The following is a 22,724-nucleotide window of genomic DNA, read 5'->3' on the forward strand; positions in this document are numbered from 1 at the left end:
AAGAAATTTGGAAGACAGCTACCTGGCCAACCGACTAGAAGAGATCCATATTTGTGCCCATTCCAAAGAAAGGTAATCCAACAGAATGTGGAAATTATTAAGCAATATCATTAATACCATATGCAAGTAGAATTATGCTAAAGTTAGTTCAAAAAAGAGAACTGCCAGAAATTCAGGCTGGATTCAGAAGAGGATGTGCTGGAAGATGAGCCCCTCAGGTTGGAAGGCACTCAAAAGACGACTGGGGAAGAGCTGCCTCCTCATAGTAGAGTCAACCTTAATGACATGGATGGAGTCAAGCTTTCGGGACCTTCATTTGCTAATATTGCATGACTCAAAATGAGAAGAGCAGCTGCAAACATCCATTAATAATTAGAACATGGAATGTAAGAAGTATGAATCTAGGAAAATTGGAAATCATCAAAACGAAATGGAATGCACAAACATTGATATCCTAGGCATTAGTGAGATGACATGGATTGGTATTGGCCATTTTGAATTGTATAATCATATGGTCTACTACACTGGGAATGACAAATTGAAGAGGAATGGTTTCAAGATCTATCCTGAAGTACAACACTGTCAGTGATAGAATAATATCCAACCACCTACAAGGAAGACCAGTTAATATGACTATTATTCAAATTTATGCACCAACCACTAAGGCCAAAGATGATGAAATTGAAGATTTTTACCAACTTCTGCAGTCTGAAATTGATCAAACATGCAATCAGGATGCATTGATAATTACTGGTGATTGGAATGCAAAAGTTGGAAATAAAGAAGGATTGGTAGTTGGAAAATATGGCCTTGGTGATAGAAATGATGCTGGAGATCGCATGATAGAATTTTGCAAGACCAACGACTTTTTCATTGCAAATACCTTTTCCAGCAACATGAACGGCAACTGTACACATGGACCTCACCAGATGGAATACACAGGAATCAAATCCACTACATCTGTGGAAAGAGATGATGGAAAAGTTCTATATCAACAGTTAGAACTAGGCCAGGGGCCGACTGTGGAACAGACCATCGATTGCTCGTATGCAAGTTCAAGTTGAAGCTGAAGAAAATTAGAAGAAATCCATGAGAGCCAAATTACGACCTTGAGTATATCCCACCTGAATTTAGAGGCCATCTCAAGAATAGATTTGACATGTTGAACACTAATGACCGAAGACCAAACGAGTTGTGGAATGACATCATTTATATCACATGCAAGTAAAATTTTGCTGAAGATCATTCAAAAATGACTGCAGCAGTTGCATTGACAGGGAACTGCTAGAAATTCAAGCCGGATTCAGAAGAGGACGTGGAACCAGGGATATCATTGCTGATGTCATGGATCCTGGCTGAAAGGCAGAGAATACCAGAAAGATGTTTACCTGTGTTTTATTGACTATGCAAAGGCATTCGACTATGTGGATCATAACAAATTATGGATAACATCGGGAAGAATAGGAATTCCAGAATACTTAACTGTGCTCATGAGGAACCTGTACATAGATCAAGAGGCAGTCATTCAAATAGAACAAGGGAATACTGCATGGTTTAAAGTCATGAAAGGTGTGCGTCAGGGTTGTATCCTTTCACCATGCTTATTCAGTCTGTATGCTGAGCAAAGAAGCCCAGAAGCTGGACTCTATGAAGAAGAACAGGGCATGAGGATTGGAAGAAGACTCTTTAACAACCTGCATTATGCAGATGACACAACCCTGCTTGCTGGAAGTGAAGAAGACTTGAAGCACTTACTGATGAAGATCAAAGACCACAGCCTTCAGTATGGATTACACCTCTACATAAAACAAAAATCCTCACAACTGAACCGAAAAACATCATGATAAACAGAGAAAAGATTGAAGTTGTCAAGGACTTCATTTTATTTGGATCCACAATCAACCCCCATGGAAGCAGCAGTCAAGAAATCAAAAGATGCATTGCATTGGGCAAATCTGCTGCAAAAGACCTCTTTAAAGTGTTAAAAATCAAAGATGTCACCTTGAAGACTAAGGTGCACCTGACCCAAGCCATGGTGTTTTCAGTTGCATCATATACATGGGAAAGTTGGACAATGAATAAGGAAGACTGAAGAAGAATTGATGCTTTTGAGTTATGGTGTTGACGAAGAATATTGAATATACCATGGACTGCCAAAAGAACGAACAAATCTGTTTTGGAAAAAGTACAGCCAGAATGCTTCTTAGAAGCAAGGATGGCGAGACTATGTCTTACATACTTTGGACATGTTATCAGGAGGGACCAGTCCCTGGAGAAGGACATCATGCTTGGTAAAGTTGAGGGTCAGCGAAAAAGAGGAAGACCCTCAACAAGATAGATTGACACAGTGACTGCAACAAAGGGCTCAAGCATAACAGTGATTGTGAGGGTGGTGCAGGACTGCGCAGTGTTTCCTTTTCTACATAGGGTTGCTATGAGTTGGAACCGACTGGATGGCACCTAACAACAGCAACAAGGTGGATGCCTAGGAATGGAATTGGTGGGTTGCATAACTTTAACTTTTTAAGAAACTGCAAAATTGTTTTCCAAAGTGGCTACATGATTTTATATTCCCACCAAGCAATGTGTGAGGGTTTCATTTCTCCACATCCTTGTCAACACTTCGTGTATTGTCTTTTTTGATTCTAGCCATCTCAGTGAGGGTGAAGTGGTATCTCATTGTGGTTTTGATTTATGTTTACCTGATGGCATTTCCTTTATTAGCCATTCATGTGTCATCTTTTGTGAAATGTCTTTTCAAGTCTTGTGTGGCTTTTAAATGTGCAGCAGCCATGGGATTCCCCGCATGACTTTGTTTGCTAGAACAAGCATGATAAACAAATGAGTGTTCTAAGTCTGTTCCCTCTCCTAGCTCAAGAAAAAGGATTTTGGCTTCTCTAGCTCAGTTTTTCCTCTGAAGGTCTTACCTTAACTGTCCAGTCTTTTTCTTTTTGCTTTTTTTTATTATGAAAATTATGAAGCATTCAGAAAAAGAAAAAAGCAATACAATGAGCTACTATATACCCTCTTATCTAGATTCAGTAATTGTTAACACGTTGACATATTTGCTTTAGCTCTATTTATGTGTATTTTACTGAACCATTTTGAAAGTAAGTTGCATACATCACCTGAGGATAAGGGCCTGTTCCTACTTAACCAACAAATTATCACACCTAAGAAAATTAACAGTAATTAAATGATATTATGTAATAATATTCATATTCAGATATCCTCAGTTGCCTCCAAACATCGTTTATAGCTCAGACTAGTTTTTTTTTCAGTGTTTTATGGAAGAAAGGAGGGAAGTAGAAGGCTGACAGGCTACAGCTAATGGAGGAGACAGGTGAAGAGGGAGGTACAGGAGCAGTTGTGAGAGGTGAAGGAGCAGCCATTGGCGGTTTTGGAGACATGCAAGGAAAGAGCCTACGTTATTTTGACGTTCCGTTTTGGTTACTGAACTCTTTCTTTGACAGCACACTGCTCTGTGATTGGGCCCTGTGGCTGAGGGGTTTGGGAGGGTTACAGATAAATTCAAGGCTGGACTGACAATCTTCTTTCTCATGTGCAGTCAAACTATCTTTCTCAGGGAACTTTTGGGCTAGATATTGCTCTCCAGGCTTCATTTTCTCATGGGCACCACAGACTCAGCATGTCCCAAATTAAATTTATCATCTTTTCCCACAAATCTGCCATACCCCTCTATTTCTCTCCTTGATGAAGGACACACTATCCTTCTGGTAATTCATCCTCAGCTTGTTCTTTGTCCCTCACCCCTCATCAATTTCTATTGAATCTCTGTCTTTACACTGTCAGTATGTCTCCTTCGCTCTGATTTCACTGCTACAACCTTAGCTCAGAGGACCTTCCTTATCTCTTGCTTGGATAAGTACAATTTCCTTCCAGTTGGTATCATTGCCTTCGTTTTCCCTTCTCCCATTATATTATCCCTACTCTCCTGGTCACTTTCCTGCTAAAAAGCTGTCAGTGACTACAGGTCACTGATGTGCAGTGATGTGATAAATGCTGTAGTAGAGTTATGTACACATTGGCATGAGAGCAACTGATTCTGCTTTGCCCAGGTGTAATAACCAGAAGAAGTGACATTTGAGCAGGCTCTTGAAGGATGACAGGATGGTGAGCAAAGGTGCCAAAGCATGAGTTACTTAACCTCTCTGTACCTCAGTTTTCTCACTTGTAATACAGGTGCAATAACAGGACCTATCTCAGGATTGTTATGAGAGTTAGTGAGTTAATATACGCAAAGCATGTGGCATATGGTGAGTACTTTATGGGTATTAGCTATTATCAATGTTATTATGATGAAGAAACAGTGTGGCGCACAGGGGAACACAACAGAATCAGTTTGTCTTCCTTACTTGCCTTCTTTTTTAAAACAAAGGTCACAAACTCTAGTACCTTCAGGGGCCAGGCATGTACTGAAATGGTTGCATGGGCCAGTGGGACTGAAAGCTCTTGCTCCTTTAAAAAGGGGTAGCCACTGCTCAGCCCAGCTGATGGTTATCATGCAGGAATGTGGATCCAATATTGCCAGATATTTTTATTTTTGAGAAAAGCCAGAGATCCAGAATTCTATGTGAACTCTTCCAATTTTTAAATGTTGGTAATTGATTTTGAAAAATTAAAATTCTGTATGAGCCCAGAAGACATCTGTGGGCCATATTTAGTCTGAAGGCCACCAGTTTTTAACCTTTCCTTTAAAGTTCTCCTCTGGAGTAATCTGCTCGAGTACAGCTTGGCTTTTTCCTGGGAATGGGATTAAGTTGCTTTTGAAGACTGGTATTTATGAGTCCCTTTGCCTTGCAGGACTTCTCCAGACAGGTTATGTCACGAGCAGAGGCTGCCCTGAAGCTCCCTGTGGCTCAGAGACTATGTACAAGAGGAATGGTCTGATGGCTAGCGTGTTGGTCACCTCTGCCACTCCACAGGTATGCAGGCTGCGAGGATTGGGGCAGTGAGCAGGGAGGGTCCTTTCAGCTGATTGAGGCCCCAGCTGAGCCATGGACAGCAAGGCTGCAGGGCTCCATGAATACCACCATTCTTAGCACTCCCAAGGCCCCTGGCCATGCTGGGCGTGAGATTTGGGAGGCAGTCAGCCCAGAGGATCAGTATGTTTTCTGAAGTCGTTCTCTTCAAAGAAAAACAAATACCTGCCCTGTCCAGTTGTAGAAAGTGGCACATTCCATTTTGGTGGCAAGAAGGGATCAGACCTTTCCCAGGAAAAGCTGCTGCTGATTATAAATAAGTCACACATTCCGGAATGAAGTCAGACAGAAGCTATTCCAACTGGCCCTGTGTTCTTATTTGCCTTGCTCAGTAGGAAATGGCTGTAAGGACTGGTGGTCTGAGAGTGGCCTGGGCTAGGCCCCCTGCCATGGGGGAGTCGGGTTTCCAAGCTCAGTAATGGAACAGAGGCATGCAGGAGGGGCAGTTGTCATCTGAGGCCCAGGATTGCCACCGTGTCGACTGTGTAATGCCTGGCCCCTGTGGCAAACTGGCAAGGCGCAGTGCAGTGTTCTGAGCTCACAAGGCCCTCATAGTCAAGCTAGGTTTTTGAAATACTATGTGACCAGCCAGAGATTCATAGGAACCAATTTGTTTCTTATAAACCTTTCAAAAAATTCCCTATTTTGATCGCTGGTCCTGAAAGCAGACTTGCGGGTATCTTTAAAATTCCCTGATGATACCAATACAGGTTTAAATAAGGTTGCTATTTTGTCGTCATCGTCATCATCATCATCATCGTCATCATCATCATCATCGTCGTCGTCATCATCATCATCATCATCATCATCACCACCCCAGAGAAAGTCCTCACTCATCACCAGCAAGCTTGTGGGTGGCCAAGTTGAATAATACTGCCTGGGGCTCCTTAAATCTGTACTTAAAACAACTTCTGATTAGACAGTGTCCCTTGTATGAATGTGGGTGTTTGGGGTAGGTGCAGTGTGATGTTACTGGAAAGTTATTGTCATGGATTGAATTGTGTCCCCCCAAAATATGTATAAACTTGTCTAGGCCGTGATTTCCCGAATTGTGTGGTTGTCTACCATTTTGTGATCGAATGTGATTATCCTATGTGTTGTAAATCCTAACCTCTATGATGTTAATGAGGCAGGATTAGAGGCAGTAATGTTAACGAGGCAGGACTCAATCTACAGGATTAGGTTGTATTTTGAGACAATCTCTTTGAGATATAAAAGAGAGAATCGAGCAGTGAGGAGAAGGACCTCATACCACCAAGAAAGAGGCACCGAGAGTAGGGTGCATCCTTTGGACCCAGGGTCCTTGTGCTGAGAAGCTCCTACACCACGGAAAGATTAATGACAAGGACTTTCCACCAGAGCCATCAGAGAGAGAAAGTCTTCCCTGGGAACTGGTGCCCTGAATTCAGACTTCTAACCTCCTAAATTGTGAGAGAATAAACTTCTGTTTGTTAAATCCATCCACTTATGGTATTTCTGTTATTAGCAGCACTAGATAACTGTCATGGATTGAATTGTGTCCCCCAAAAATATCTTATCAACTTGGCTAGGCCATGATTCCCAGTATTGTGTGATTGTCCACCATTTTGTCATCTGATATGATATTCCTATGTGTTGTAAATCCTAACCTCTATGATGTTAATGAGGCAGGATTAGCAGCAGTTATGTTAATGAGGGAGGACTCAATCTACAAGATTAGGTTGCATTTGAAGTCAGTCTCTTCTGAGATATAAAAGAGCAAAGCAGAGAGACAGGGGGACCTCATACCATCAAGAAAGTAGTGCCAGGAGAAGAGCGTGTCCTTTGGACCTGGGTTCCCTGCACTGAGAAGCTCCTAGTACAGGGAAAGATTGATAACAAGGACCTTCCTCCAGAGGGGACAGAGAGAGAAAGCTTCCCCTGGAGGTGACGCTCTGAATTTGGACTTTTAGCTTACTAGACTGTGAGAGAATAAACTTGTGTTTATTGAAGCCATCCACTTGCGGTATTTCTGTTATAGCAGCACTAGATAACTAAGATAATAACTAAGACAGTTATAGAACCAGAAGTCACTTCCTTCCTAAGGAAGTGACTCTTTTTGGTAACTAGCGGAATCAGATTTCTGTTTCCATCTACAATTTACACTCTTCTAAGAGTAAAACTTCTTTCTTGTCTGGTCTATGTGTGTGTGAATATATACATACATACATGAATGTATGTATATGTAAGTGTGTGGTTGTGTATATACATATATGTACAAACACATGTATATATGTACTTATGTGTATATAAATCTGTATCTGTATATCCATATCTATATATGCATATGTGTGTCTGGCACATGGTAGATACTTAATATTTGTTGAATGAATGAATGAATGTATAATTGAAGAGCTCAATAAATTTTGGTAACTGAGTAACACATTTACATATATACACACCCATAATTTAGTACTTACTATATGTCAGGCTCTGGTGGTGCAGTGGTTAAAGTGCTTGGCTGCTAGTTGAAAGGTTGGTGGTTTGAACCCACCAGATGCCCTGTGGGAGAAAGATGCGGCAGTCTGCTCCCACAAAGATTACAGCCTTGGAAACCCTATGCGGCAGTTCTACTCTGTCCTGTAGGGTTGCTCTGGGTTGGAATTGACTCGACGGCAATGGGTTTTTGGTATATATCAGGCAATTTTTTTTTTCTTTTTTTAATCGTGTTCCATAGGCATTATCTCATTTAATCTCACAATAACCCCATCAGGCGTGTACTATTGTTTTACTCCCTCCCCGCATTTTATAGATGAGGAAACTAAGCCATAGAGAGGTGAATAAACTGGCCCCAAATCACACAGCCAGTCCGGGGCTGGTGGGGATTCAAAGCCAGGCCTCTCTGACTTTCCAGCTGGTGCCCCTGACCACACACTTCACTGTCCCTGAATAAAATCAGCCCTGTGACCCTAAATTAGCCTGCTTCCTGAAAGGTGAGTGCAGAAGTGCCAAATTATTTATAAATAATCTTCTGCTCAGGGTCTATGTATAAAGATTGGAAGGTAGAATAGACTGCCAATTCCAGAAGCATTTAGGATTAGTCTTTTATTACTTTTCAAAAGTTTACTCTAAAGCAGTGATTCTCCTCGGGGGGGAAAGTCTTGTCACCTGTGGAACTTCTAAATAGGCATTCCTGAGCCCACCCCAGGCCTGTTGAATCAGCATCTCCTACAAAGGGGGATTCTCCCAGCTGCCTTATAGCCTTCATTTTATATAACCTATACCACAATGCTGGGAAATAGGTTTTAATATTACCCTTTTACAGGTAGTAACTGAGACTCCGTAAAATGAAGTAACTTGCCTGAGGTCAGACAGCAACTGCTGTGGAGCTGGCATTTTAATCAGGCCTGTCTGACTTGAGCTTTTAACCACTATGATATGTTGCTTAAGATCATCTTAAACATTTTTGGTATAGTGGACTAATTTGTAAAACCATTTAATGATAGGAGCCTGTTGAAATCTACAGGTTTAAGTTCCCGTTCATCTTTTTAACCTTACGTTTTCAGTTGTTGACTATTGGTTTCCCTCACTGGCCTAAAAGCACCTTCGTTTCCAGTAAGAGTGCAAAGATTTTCCAGATAGAGCCTTTTTGGAAAGAGTGAAGTAAAGAGGAATTAACAAAAGCATGTTCTCTAAATCCTGGTCCAAAATGTTGAGGTTAATGAAAACCACACAATCCCTCTTCATGAGTTGAGACGAATAAAACCATTTATGAACAGTGCACAGTTTTTGGGTGGTAAGCACCATTGGTTCACAAAAGTAGAGTTTGATGAAATTAAATAAAATTGAAGAGAAGGTATGTTCAACATTCTGGGATCCCCACAGTGTTGGGTTTCATGAAACCAGCCACATTTGGGGAGTTTTAACTTGCTCTTTTATGGGAAACCCTTTCTTTACATGCAAGAGTCACAATGTTCTTTTTAACACAAGGGAGTCTACTAAACATAACTTTCATGCCTGTCTCCAAAGCCAATTTGTTACCTCTCACCTCCTCACCTAACAGGCTTTGAATTCCAAGCTGCCCATATGTGAAATAAGCCACGTGTTTAACAATTTCCTGCACTGACTTCAAGTAGAAAAGAAAAGGTGAACCCAGGTAATGTTTAAAAGGCATAATATAACATTATTTCCTCAGGCCTCGTAAGATGCCAAGGCCTGTTCTCTCTGAAGGAAGAGTGGGTGGTGTTTTTTTATGCCACTGCTCAACTGCCAGCTGGAAGCAGGAGGGTGCAGTGATTTGAGGGTACATGTTTCAGAGTCAGATAAAAAAGACTAGGTTCAAACTCTGGCTTTTCAATTTTCTAGCTGAGACATCTTGGGAAAGTAACATTGCCTCTACTTCCTTATTTGTAAAATGGGAATAATAGTAGTAGATAGTCACAGGGTTGTTATGAGAATTAAATGAGACTTTGCATGTGAAGTGCTTAACACAGCGCCTGAAATAAAGTGCAAAACCATAGAAACTTTTATTATTGTACATTTCTGTCACTCTTGCATCCTCAGTTCTGAGGTTTATAAGTCAGTGATTCCAAGCCAGACTTTTCAGTTGGTGCCATCTTTCCCTGTCCTTTACAGGGCAGCAGCAGCTCAGACTCTCTGGAGGGCCAGAGCTGCGACTATGCCAGCAAGAGCTATGACGCCGTTGTCTTTGATGTCTTGAAAGTGACTCCTGAGGAGTTTGCCGTAAGTAGCACAGAACTGACATGGGTGGCTGAATACCATGTCACGGAGCTGGAGGGGGGTCATTGCCAGGGCTCTTTGTTCAGGTTAGAAAAACCCATATACCCAATGATAGGGGATTGCTGAGTAAAGTATGGTGTATCATTTAGGAAATACTATGCAGTGTTTAAAAGGATGATGTGAATTTAGAAATTATTCACCTTGGAGGGCATACATGATAAATATGAGTGCTAAATGAAAAGAGCAGGTGATAGCATAGTTTAGAGAATAATGCCATTTTTAGAAAGCACGTACAACACATATTTATATAAAAGTCTAGATCTGATATTTACATATTCATAAATATATATTAATAATACATACACATACATATATATTCTCTGGCATCTTATTATTTTATAAATATAAAAGAAACAATATATAGTCAAGCATATTATTTATTGTAGTTTCTGGTTGTAGGATTTCAGAATTTAATATTTCTTCTTCTTGTTTATTTGTACTTTCTACTTTTTTACAGTGACCATTTTCTATAATGATAGACATTATTTGAGTGATTTTTTTAATTATAAATTTTTTTAAATCATTTTTTCTTCAACCAGTGTGTTGCTGTCTGTCTGGCCAGTGGACCATTCCTTGTGATGGAGCAGAGTTGGCTCCTCATTTTGCAGGACTTAGTTTCCTCCTTTTGCACTTTGAAGGTAGAGGGAGTATGTTGGCTCTGGGATTGCTGTGAGTCGGAATTGACTTGATAGCAATGGATTTGTGGATTGGTTTGGGGTGACCTTGGGCCTGATTCTCACAGTCTTGGAATTTCTCTCCAAAACTGTCAAAGTGTTATTCACCCATGCCCACTTCTTTCCTACCTCTCTGTATGTAAGGGTACTTGCCCTCCAGGTTGCCATGGGGGCTGACTGGGCCCTGTCTTGTTGCTCTGCCATCATTGGCTCCCATGATTAGTTTTGCCAGGTCACGCTGAGCCTGGCTCAAGCATTATCTCCTTCAGTGTGTCTGAGGGATCCTTTTAAAATCTGCTTAAAACCCTCTAAAAACCGAGAACCAAACCTGTTGCTGTCAAGTAGATTCCAACTCATAGCAACCCTATAGGACTGAGTAGAACTGCCGGATAGGGTTTCCAAGGAGTGGCTGGTGGATTCGAACTGCTGACCTTTTGGTTAGCAGCCAGCGCTTAACTACTGCATCACCAGGGCTCCTAAAACCCTCTAATGGCTCTTTTATGCTAGAATGAGGTCCAGAGTTTCTCCTGAGGCCTCCACGGTCCCCCGTGGTCTGGCCATGCCTTTTCTTTTGCCCCCATCTTGCTCTCCAGCTACATTGGCTGCCTCTTTTTTCCCCAGACTCACTGGGCATCTTTCTGCCTCAGGGCCCTTGTGCTTATTCTTCCTTCAGTTCTAATGGTTCTCCAGATGTCTGCTCAGTCTCTGTTGAAATGTCCATCCTAAGAGAAGACTTTCACTAGCCTAAAATAGCATCTACCATCTCTGTCTCTCCACTTACTCTGCTCTGTTTTTTCATAACTCTTACTACTACCCAACATTACATTATATAGTAATTTTTAGAAATTGTATAAGGACAGGAACTTAATTTGACTTGTTCATTGCTCTTTCCCAAAGCCAAGAATAGTATCTGGCTCATAGTAGATGCTTAATAAAAATGTGTTGAGTAAATGAATTCAATCCTTACAACAACTCAGTGAGGCAGGTTATTAACTATCGATTTTCTGATATGGAAACTAAGATCCGAGAGATGACTTACTCGGATCATACAGTCAGGTATTGGGAGAGCCAGGTCTGGAACCTTCATATCCTGATGTGAGGAGGTAATAATAAGAGCAGCTCTTATTTTTGAGCACCTACTATGTCTTAGTCTTGTGCTAAGTGTTTTACATGCATTATATAATTTACTTTTCACAACAGCCTTATAAGTGAAGTATTATTATTATTTCCAATTTACTGCTGAGCAAGTTGGTGCTCAGAGAGAAAAGTTACCTGTTCACACAATAGTAATTGTCAAAACTGGTATTTAAAGCCAGGGCTGTTTGACATTCTAGATTAGTGCTATCCAATAGAAAAGTAATCCAAGCCACATAGTTAATTAAAAAATTTCTACTTGCCACACAAAAAAAAGGTGAAATTAATTTTCGTATTTTATTTAACTCAGTATATCTAAAATAGTATTATTTCAACATGTAATCAACATAAAATTATTATTATTTTCTTTTTTTTAAATTGTGCTTTAAGTAAAAGTTTACAGTTCAAGTTAGTTTCTCATACAAAAATTTATACACACATTGTTATGTGACCCTAGTTGCTCTCCCTGTAATGCAACAGCACACTCCTCCTTTCCACCCCGGGTTTCCTGTGTCCATTCAACAGCTCCTGTCCCTTTTTGCCTCCTCATCTCGCCTTTGGACAGGAGCTGCCCATTTAGTCTCATGTATCTAGTTGAGCTAAGAAGCATTCTCTTCTCGAGTATCATTTTATGTCTTATAGTCCAGTCTAATCTTTGTCTGAAGAGTTGGCTTCAGGAATGGTTTCATTTCTGGGCTAACAGAGAGTCTTCCGGGGTCCCTCCAGTGTCAGTCAAGCCATTAAGTCTGGTCTTTTTTTTAGAATTTGAGTTCTGCACCCCACTTTTCTTCTGCTCCATCAGAGACTCTCTGTTGTGTTCCCTGTCAGGGCAGTCATTGGTAGTAGCCAGGCACCATCTAGTCAATATAAAATTATTAATAAGATATTTTACATTCTTTTTTGGAAATCAAGTCTTGGAAACCTGATGTATATTTTACATTTATAGCACTAAAATCCCGTTGCCATCAAGTCAATTACAACTCATAGTGGCCCTATAGGACAGAGTAGAACTGCCCCATAGGGTTTCCGAGGAGCGGCTGGTGGATTTGAACTGCCAACCTCTTGGTTAGCAGCCATGGCTCTTAACCACTGTGCCACCATGGTTCTGTTTATGGCACTAGCCACATTCAGATGCTCAATAGCCACATAAATGCTGGACAGTGTAGCTCTAGAATCTACATTCTTAGCCACTAAGATGTATTGCCTTTTCTTTAGGAGACTTGATGGACCTTGCAGGCTAACAGTCTAACTTTTTCATTCTGTTTGCGTTTGTTGTATTTTTAAGAGTTGCATGCTTTAGCTTCATGAAAGGAATGAGGCAATAATGAGGTTTAAAAATCCCTTTATGGGTGTTCACTGTGTGGAATGGCAGAGAGTTAGGCTGCATCATAGAGCAACAGTGCCTAGCAGGACTCCTTGGTAAGATTATGGGAACAGTTTTCTAGCTCCAGCCCTAGGGCATTGCTTGGCCTGTCCCAGGACCGTTCTCTGAGGCCAAGGAAGACTGCAGGCAAGGATGGTGAATGCTTTGAAGGTGTGGTCCTAAAACTTTGACTTCCTTTGCTAAGCCCAGTGTGTCTTTGGATTAGATGTGAAGCCAGGTCCCCTGGAGTTTTTGGTCTCTGGAGAAGCATTGAAGTTGCCAGGATTCTGTAACTGAGTAAGACCACCCAGTATTTTGTTTTTTTGTCTAATAATATTAAAGAAAGAAAAAAGCTAGGCAAAAAAAGGCTATTTAAAAAATCATTTAAGTGATTTTGGGAAAATGGCATAGTTTTTGAATTTTGCTGAATCCCCACATAAACACATCCAGGACAAGTTGATAGCAAACCCACGAATAACGTTACAATAAACTAGTGATAAGACAACAAACTCATGAAAAGATGATCATGATCATTAGCCATTACAGAGATGCAAATCAAAACTACAGTGAAGTACCATCTCCCTTCCTGCAGAAATGGCACTGATCAAAAAAACAGAAAACAACAAATGCTGGCGAGGTTGTGGGGAGATTGGAACTCTTATCCATTGCTGGTAGGACTGTAAAATGGTGCAACCACTATGGAAAACAGTATGACGCTTCCTCAGAAAGCTAGAAATAGAATACCTTATGATCCAGCAATCTCTAGAGATCTAATAGCAGTGACATGGATAGACATATGCACACCTATGTTCATTGCAGCATTATTCACAACAGCAAAAAATGGAAACAACCTAAGTGCTCTTCAGTGAATTAATGGATAAACAAACTATGGTACGTACACACAATGGAATACTATGCACCAATAAAGAACAATGATGTATCTGCAAAACATCCCACAACATGGATAAATCTGGAGAACATTATGCTGGATGAAATAAATCAGTCACAAAAGGACAAATATCGTATGGTCTCACTTTTATAAAAAGACAAGAATAGGTATACATACAGAAAGCAGCATTCTTTGGTGGTTATCACGGATGGGAGGGGGAGGGAGAGAGAATCACTTTCTAGATAGTAGACGCTTGTTATTTTTGGTGATGGGAAAGGCAATACCAAATATGGATGAAGTCTACACAACTTGAACAAGGTAAATATGACACTAAGTACACAAGAATAAGGGACAATTTTGGTAAATGCTATAACATATACAATTCTGCAACAGCAGTAATAAAAGCCAAAAAATAAGTGTGTGATTACATAGATAGATATGTATGAATATATGTGTATAGGAAGGCATATGTGAGTATATGAGTATGCACGTATAGGTGTATCTGTAGGCATATGTACATGTTTGTGTGTGCTGCAGATACATTCATATACATAATAAAGCACATGGGGGCACAGTTATGGATACTTCCTAGCTTCCTAGATATAACCAAACACCTCGAAGGATTGGTTTACTGGATTTGAAGTCTTAAGAGAGTAGTCTCATGGGACAGCTGGGTCAATTGGCATAACATAGTTCATAAAGTTTATGTTCTACATCCTAGTTTGATGAGTAGCGTCTGGGGTCTTAAAAGCTTGTGAGTGGCCTTCTAAAAGTTTAACTATTGGTCTGTACTCTTCTGGAGCAGAAGAGAAAGAAGGAAAACAAAGAATCAAAGAAGAAACTAGTCTACAGGACTGATAGCCTACATGAATCATGGCCTCATCTATCCTGAGACCAGAAGAGCTAGATGGTGCCTGGCTACCACTACCAGTTGATCCCAGAGAGAATGGAGAAAAATGTAGAACAAAGCTCAAATTCTTAAAAAGGCCAGACTTACTGGACTGGTAGAGACTAGAGGAACCACCGAGACTATCGCCGTAAGATACTCTTTAAACTTGGAACTGAAACTACTCCTGGAGGTCACCTTTCAGCTAAGTAACAGATTGGCTCATAAAATAAATAATATCACCTGTGAGTGCTGTGCTTCTTTAAAATATCATCTGTATGAGACCAAATGGTCAACAGTAACCCTAAAGCAAAGATGAGAAGGCAAGGGGGGCAGGGAAGCTAGATTAATGGAAATGGAATATCCTGTATGGAAATAATGAGAATGTTGACACATTGTGAAAAATGTTCAGTGACATTTCACTGAACAATACGTATAGAAATTGTTAAATGGGAACCTAATTTGCTGTGTAAACTTTCACCAAAAACACAATAAAATATTATATATATATTTTAAAAAAAGCTAGTGATAAAGTATTGTCACCAACTCCAAAATACGAGTGACTGGGGACAAACCACCAACAACCACAAAATCTGCAGTGCATCATCATCTGTATAGGAGAAAGCAGAAGTAAGCATTGGGGCATCTGACAGACTTGAGAATAGAAGACCCCAAAATTGCTAACAGGTATTCAGTGGAAAGCTTAGTGGATCAATGAGAGGATAGCGACTGAAATGGGAAGGATTTTGATGACTCATATAACATGTAAGTGGAAGGGATTTAAGGTCTAGCCCATATGATCTCTTGAAACAAACCAACCAGGGTTGCCTTCCAGGACAAGGCTCCACACTAAAGAAAAATTGCTGGAAGTGGAATAAAAATTATCATATAGGGACAGTTATAGCATAGGAAGTAGAAGGTCTAGATAAAAGTTTTTGTGTGCATGCATGAGTGTGTGTATGTATGTGAGAGAGCCAGGAAATCTCAAAAAGCAACTAGCCAGGTTTTTAGACACTGCATGAAAACAACCAAAAAGAGAGCTAAGTGAAGTTAGAAAATCTATCCTGAACCATGTTCCCTTCTAAAAGTTTAGAAAAACTAACTTTATATAAAAATAAGCAACAGAAAAATACTGAGATCAAATCTCATTCAAAGTTATTAAAAAAAAAAAAAAAGCAAGTAAGGAGAGAATAATATCCCTAAAGGCAATCAAAACATGCCAGAAAGATATGCCACAAAAACAGATCAAAACTGTAACTATTTCAAAATGAAATAATGAACGTTAAGATCATGCCATAAGGCAGGAACAACATAAATTAGAATTACAAAAATCTCAGAGATAGATAACAGAACTTAGAAAAGAATTGAAAATAAAAGGAAAAATTCTTTCAGAAATGAAAATTGAACTAGATGGAGCACAGGAACAAATGAATATGATAGATAATGCCTTAAAGGAGGAAATTTTTAAAAATCAAAATGAATGAAGAGATAAGGCTTTGAGAAAAAGTGGTAAATACTGATGATGGGTAACAAAGCTCCAACATACAGATAATAACAACCCATAAAAGGAGAGAATAAAAAAGCATGGGAACTGAACAAATGCTTTAAACTATAATTTAAGAACATTTTCGTGAAATTACAAAAGATTTGAAACTACTGCATTTTATGCAAATAGCGTGCACCTTCTATGTTTATTTGCCAACCACATCCTCCCCCCGCCACAAGGTATTTTTGTAAGCAAACTACGCTAATTTGTTTTACAGCAGCATGTTAAAAAAATTGACATAATGGTACATAAGCTAACCTATTGTTTGGTTTTCAGATGACTTCAGGATAGTTTTGGTTTAAGGTTTAAAGATTATCTCGGGGCAGTAGTTTTAGGGGTTCATGCACCCTCCATGGCTCCAGAGAGTGTAGGGTCCATGAGAATTTGAAATTCTGTTCTGAATTTTCCCCCTTTTGATCAGGATTCTTTTATGGAATCTTTGATCAAATGTTCAGTAATGGTAGCTGGGTACTGTCCAGTTCTTATGGTCTCATGGCAAAAGAGGCAGTTGTTCATTGGGGCAATTAGCCACACATTCCATATAGACCCATTATTGTACCTTGGATGGCTGCTTATAAGCTTTTAAGACCCCAGGAACTACACAGTGAACTAGGAGGCAGAACAGAAGCACTAAACATGTTATTAGGCCATTAGCTAGGATGTCCCATGAAACCATGACCCTAAACCTCCAAACCAAGGAACTAAAATCCTATGAGGTGTTTGGTTGTACATAAGCTCATCAGTGTTTTTGACTGCGACACTTTTTACTGAAAGAAAATGGAGTAAAGGTCCCTGGGTGGCGCAAAAGGTTTGTGCTTGTCTGGTAACCAAATGGTTGGTGGTTTGGACCCACTCAGCAGCACTGCAGAAGAAACAGGCCTGCTGATCTGCTTCTGTAAAGTTACAAACAAGAAAACCCTATGGAATAGTACTACTTTGTAATACATGGGGTCTCCTAAGTCACAAATTGACAACAGAAACAAAATCAACAACCAAAAAAATTGGGAAAAGAAAATGGAGTAACATAATCAAGAGAAAAAAAATGTGGGTCAAAAATCTTATATCCAGCAAAACTGACTTTCAAATATAAAGGACACCGACAAACTGTTTTGAATATGCAAGACCTCAGAGATTATTGTTCCTGTGAGCCTTTTAGAGAAATATCACCATAAAGACTGGTGGAGAGCAGTTACTTACATAACTAAGACTAAACGAGGATTAAAAAGGAGAGGATATAGTATATAATGGCTGCTATACCCAGATAATAAATACAATATGGACAAATCCACCAGGCGCTCCTTGGAAACTCTATGGGGCAGTTCTGCTCTGTCCTATAGGGTCGCTATGAGTTGGAATTGACTCGATGGCAATGGGGTTTATTATAGTATAAACTATAAAAATAGGGGAGTTTGGAGCTAACATATTTAAAAATTTTATAATTATTCTCATTAATTGTATTAGTGATGATCAAATTAATATTGTTACCCTGAGACTGTTGTGTGTGAAGTGTGGGATAAAGTAAATGAATAATTATGGGATATTTTAATCTCATTATATCCTGTGTCCTTGAGATCAGCATTTTCAGTATGGAAGAAAGAAGGTGCAGCTGTAATATAGAAGAGGGTAAGTAAGTTAAAAAAAAAAGGTGGTCCTAAATCGGAACTGGAAATATTAGTATGAATTCCAGGTTGTGGTCTTGCAGTACTGTTTCTCACTGAAAGAAACCAGGGTTTCCTGGAGAACTGGTTGATTCCAAGTCAGGGACAAATGTTCACGATGAGCCTGGTACATCTTGCGATACCAGTGAGTAAGCTATCAAAAACTACTAGGCTCATGTTAAAAAGACTCAAGAGTCAACTAAAAGAAGCTTCTACTGCTCAAACATGGAACAATTTGAGCTTCAAAAGGATATTAATTATAATTGATTGAAAGCCATCAATCAATTAATCACCTTTGGAGGGTAATAGGAAACTAATTTACTGTCTTGAAAACAAAAGGAAAGAATCAAACGTTTGTCCTGGCTTTCACTTTTGAACTGTACTGGGTAACCATGTAGTAGATGAAGGAAAGAAAACAAACCTGTTGACGTCAAGTCGATTCCGACTCATAGTGACCCTATAGGACAGAGTAGAACTACCCCATAGGGTTTCCAAGGAATGCCTGGTGGATTTGAACTGCCGACCTTTTGGTTAGCAGCCGAACTCTTAACCCGTACGCCACGAGAGCTCCAGATGAGGGGAAGTGCCTTTTTATTAAATTATTCCAATTAATAAATCAAAAATAAATGGAATATCATCATTTGGTAACCTCCAATGAATTAATAGATCTAGACATTAAGCATCAAAAGCCAATAACATCATAAAAAAAGTGATATTATGTGTTTGATGATTAAAGAACACCCCCAGCTTTGCCTAAAGGACCAAACCTATGTCCGTTTAAGCCTTTGGGTCTAGCTGCTGATTTGCAGGAAATACAAAGGACAGAAGAACGTGTTAGCCTTTGCCATGATTGTGGGGAACTATATAGGTCAAATGGTGTGAGTTCTTCAACAGATACATTGTAAGGAAATAAAGGGATGGAGAGAATACCTGTAGACTAAAAGAGACCTAAAAGGTGGGCAAGACTGCACTGTGATGCCTAGGCATATACACTTGGGTGATAAAATCATGAAGAAACTTGAGGAAGTGATTACTCTAAAATTCAGGGTCGTGGTTACTTTTGGTGGGAAGGAGGGGCTTGTGATTTGGACAGGGCACACGGAGAAATTTCTAGGGTGGCTATTTCTTGACCTAGGTGGTGGTTACAAGGTGTTCATCTTTTAATAAGTCAGTAAACCATGCATTTGTTTAATGTGTATTTCTGTAAATGTGTGTTATTTTACAATAAAAGGATTGAAATCATTAAAAACGTCAATTTTTTACTGGGGGCTTCTATGCAGCTAGACATCAGTCCTGCTCCCCCAATGACTGGAAGCAGAACAAAAAGCAGTCCTGGAAATTGTCTTTATCACTCATCAGTCAATCATGGTCATCTTTCCAGGTCAATATGTATAGATTTAATTCGCTGCTTTTAAGAGATTCATAATATTCCAGAGTCTAGATATACTGTAATTTTTTTCAACAATTTCCTTTTGATTCACGTTGTTTCCACATTTTTATTACTATAAATAATGGTGCAGTAAACATGTATATTTATATCCATATCAAATATATATCTATGTATATAAAGTCTTTTTATATACTAGTGCTTTTCTTTCTGTAGTTGTAGAGATTATTGTGTCAAACATGCTCATTTCAATTTTTCTGAGAAGTATATAAATGTGATGCATGATCCTGGATCAAGAAAAAAATTACTGTAAAAAACAGTATTGAGATAATCATCAAAATTTGAATATGGACACTATATTATACTAGGTAATACTACTTTATCAATGATAAACCTGAATTTAATAATTTTACCATTATACAAGAAAATGGTCTTCTTCTTAGGAAGTACACACTAAAGTATTCAGGGGTAAAAAAAAGTCATAATATCTGCACCTAACTGTCAAATGGTTCAGAAAAAATGTATATATATAATTATATACCTAGAGAGAGGTAAAGCAAAGGAGGCAAAATGTTAATAATTTGTGAATCTAGGTGAAGGATTATGAGAGTTATTTTACTATTCTTACAACTTTTTTAGGTTTAAAAATAAAAAGTTAAACTTTTTTAATGGGATACTACCAGATTACTTTCCAAAAATAGCAGTGCATAGCCCCATCATAGTGATGGCACTGATGGACAGCTAGTGGGATTTTTCTGTTTTAATTTGCATTTCTCTGACTACTATGTTTTTTCTCGAATTCCAGAAGTACTTCCTGTGCTCTGGGAGTAGAAGCAGGAATATATCTTTAGAGCTGATTACTTTTTGTTCTGTGAAATTCTTTTGTTGAGCCCTCCTGGTCATGCATTGGCAGAGTGATATCCTCCATTTATTTAAGATCTTATTTATCTTAAGATCACACATAACCATTGCTTTGCCAAAAGTTTCTTGTTTGTTTGTTTATTTGGGGGCTGGGAGGAGAGGGAAGAAACACTACATTCAAATTACGTAAAAAACATTTTTTTTTTTTTTTCATTTTGGTTAACCTAGTAGCCAAATAATTGATACCACTTTTTTCTTTGGGGCCACATTGTCAAGTACTCCAATAGGTCTCTGTAGCCTGAAGGATTCATTTCTACTGAAACGTTTTTTGAAGTGTGGACATTAGCAGTTTCCCTTAAATGCCTGGATTTTTAGAGGGCCTGGACTAGAAGGAAGGAGGAGCTGGGAGAAGGGGCTGTGATTAAGGAAGCATTGCCAGGTGACTAGCTTAACTGGACATCCTGTATGTAGGCTTTCTTCCAGAAATAAGGATAAGCCATTAAGAGATTGTTTGGGAGTGTCCTTGTTCAATCCAAGACATGTAGTTCCCACTACTGGGAGAATTTGCTGCTTGGAAACAAGGGTGGGAGCCTCACTGTCTAGTGTTTCTGTTGAAGCTGTAATGTACCCCTGGGAAATCTTCTTCCTCTTCAGGAAGCCAGGGAATCTCTCCTGAGGGAGAGGGAGAGTCTCCCATGACCAAGAGCCGCCTGTGAAGTATGATAGGAACTGACCGTGTCCTGTAGGCCCCCACCCACACCCTCCTTTTTTGGAAAAACTGCCTTCCTTGGAGTGTTCAAACTTGTGGGAAAGACTGCGCATCAGCTACCTTTTTACACGCATTTGGCCTTACAGTAAAATGACACGACACTTAAAATCTGATGTTTTTACTTAAGTATCTTGTATCGATATATTCTTGCTCTGGACATTGCATCTTCTTTTTGGTTAAAATTGAGAGGCTAGAAATAGGAATTTTTCTGAAAGCCCTCAGATTATGTGTTTAGGACCAGTCTGTTTTTAAGTCTGGTGACCTCTGTTGTTTGTTTGTTTTGAATAAAACTCCTGAATACATTTACTGATTTATGGTCTAAACAGGGATTAGAATATTGGAAACTGGGACCATCAAAAAAAAAAAAAAACTGAAATGTAAGACCATTATTTTAATACATTGTTTGGAAATTCAGTAGCAAACCCTAGAACTGATGGCAGGATGGAAAGAAAATTTTCTCATTTTCACATTAGCAGACTTTTGGTTCTTTTGCTAAATGACATTATAAACATCCTGCTGGTTTTCCCAGACAGGGAGTTAACATGAACTGCAGGAGAGATTTCCAAGGGGTGGCATAGTGGTTAAGAGTTCCAGCTGCTAACCAAAAGGTCAGCAGTTCGAATCCACCAAGCACTCCTTGGAAACCCTATGGGGTAGTTCTACTCTGTCCTGTAGGCTTGCTGTGAGTCAGAATCAACTTGATGGCAACGGAGTTTTCTGAGCTTTCAGCTCAGATCTCCTGTTTTCACAAGGCCTTTCTCTTCCCCAGAATGGCAGAATTAATCCAAATATGAGGAACGCGTGGCTAATAATCTTGATGGGTTTGGCAGAAGAAATGCCAGTCTTTTTGCATTTACCCATGACTTAGATCTGGGCCCTATGGCCCAGCTTTCAGGCCTTGCTAGCCACTCGACACCTGGAGTATGAGGGCCAGATCCGTGTTGTGCTAACGTTAAATGTCCCTCACCACTTGTGGGTAGAACCCAGAGGTGGAAGGGCTCAGATTCGCTGCACGTGCTTCTTTACTTCTGGTGCCATCCTCTGTCTTTCTGCCACGCTTCCATAAGTCACAGCATTTTGCACGTGTGCCCATGAAGAGCAGTAGCTCCTTTGCTGAAGATGGTATTCTGTGGCTTGCATCCTGTACTTCTCAGGAATCCAGCAACTTTGGACCATCTTTGAATTGTGTCAAGAGCTGCCTACATTTCCGTACCTAAGCCCTAATTTGTGGTCACAGTTGATAAGCTTGTGCATATTGCCATTTTTCTCCCACATATTCTTGATATGAGGCTTTTTTTCATGCCAGTGTTTGTTGGCTCAGTGTAACAGCCTTCTTTTGATTTTCTCTAAAGCAGCTTTTTTGTTTGTTTGTTTATTGTTGTAGTTTAAGTGAAAGTTTACATTTCAAGTTAGTCTCTTATACAAAAATACATGCATTGTTATGTGACCCGAATTGCTCTTCCTATACTGTAACAGCACACTCCTCCTTTCCACCCCTCATTCCCCATGTCCATTCAACCGGTTTGTAACCCTGTCCGCCTTCTTGTCTCACCTCTGGACAGAAGCTGCCCATTTAGTCTCATGTATCTACTTGAGCTAGGAAACACACTCTTCACGAATATCATTTTATGTCCCACAGTCCAGTCCAATCTTTGTCTGAAGAGTTGGCCTCAGAAATTGTTTTAGTTCTGGGCTGACAGAGAGTCTGGGGGCCATGCTTTCCGGGGTTCCTCCAGTCTCAGACCATTAAGTCTGGTCTTTTTACTAGAATTTGAGTTCTGTACCCTGCCTTTCTC

The 22,724-nt window shown here is 39.6% G+C and overlaps 1 protein-coding gene across 1 annotated transcript in view; it reads left to right on the forward strand.

Annotated features, from left to right (window-relative positions):
* Positions 1 to 22,724, forward strand: part of RALGPS1 (Ral GEF with PH domain and SH3 binding motif 1) — a 364,308-nt gene that overhangs the window by 22,869 nt on the left and 318,715 nt on the right. Inside the window, exons 2-3 of the mRNA XM_023730758.1 lie at positions 4,825 to 4,946; positions 9,597 to 9,704. Of these exons, the coding sequence (XP_023586526.1) occupies positions 4,890 to 4,946; positions 9,597 to 9,704 (165 nt within the window). The 5' untranslated portion in view covers positions 4,825 to 4,889. The remainder of the gene's footprint in view (positions 1 to 4,824; positions 4,947 to 9,596; positions 9,705 to 22,724) is intronic.

Source organism: Trichechus manatus, unplaced genomic scaffold (genome assembly GCF_000243295.1).
Source record: "Trichechus manatus latirostris isolate Lorelei unplaced genomic scaffold, TriManLat1.0 scaffold00038, whole genome shotgun sequence".
Taxonomy (NCBI): Eukaryota; Metazoa; Chordata; class Mammalia; order Sirenia; family Trichechidae; genus Trichechus; species Trichechus manatus.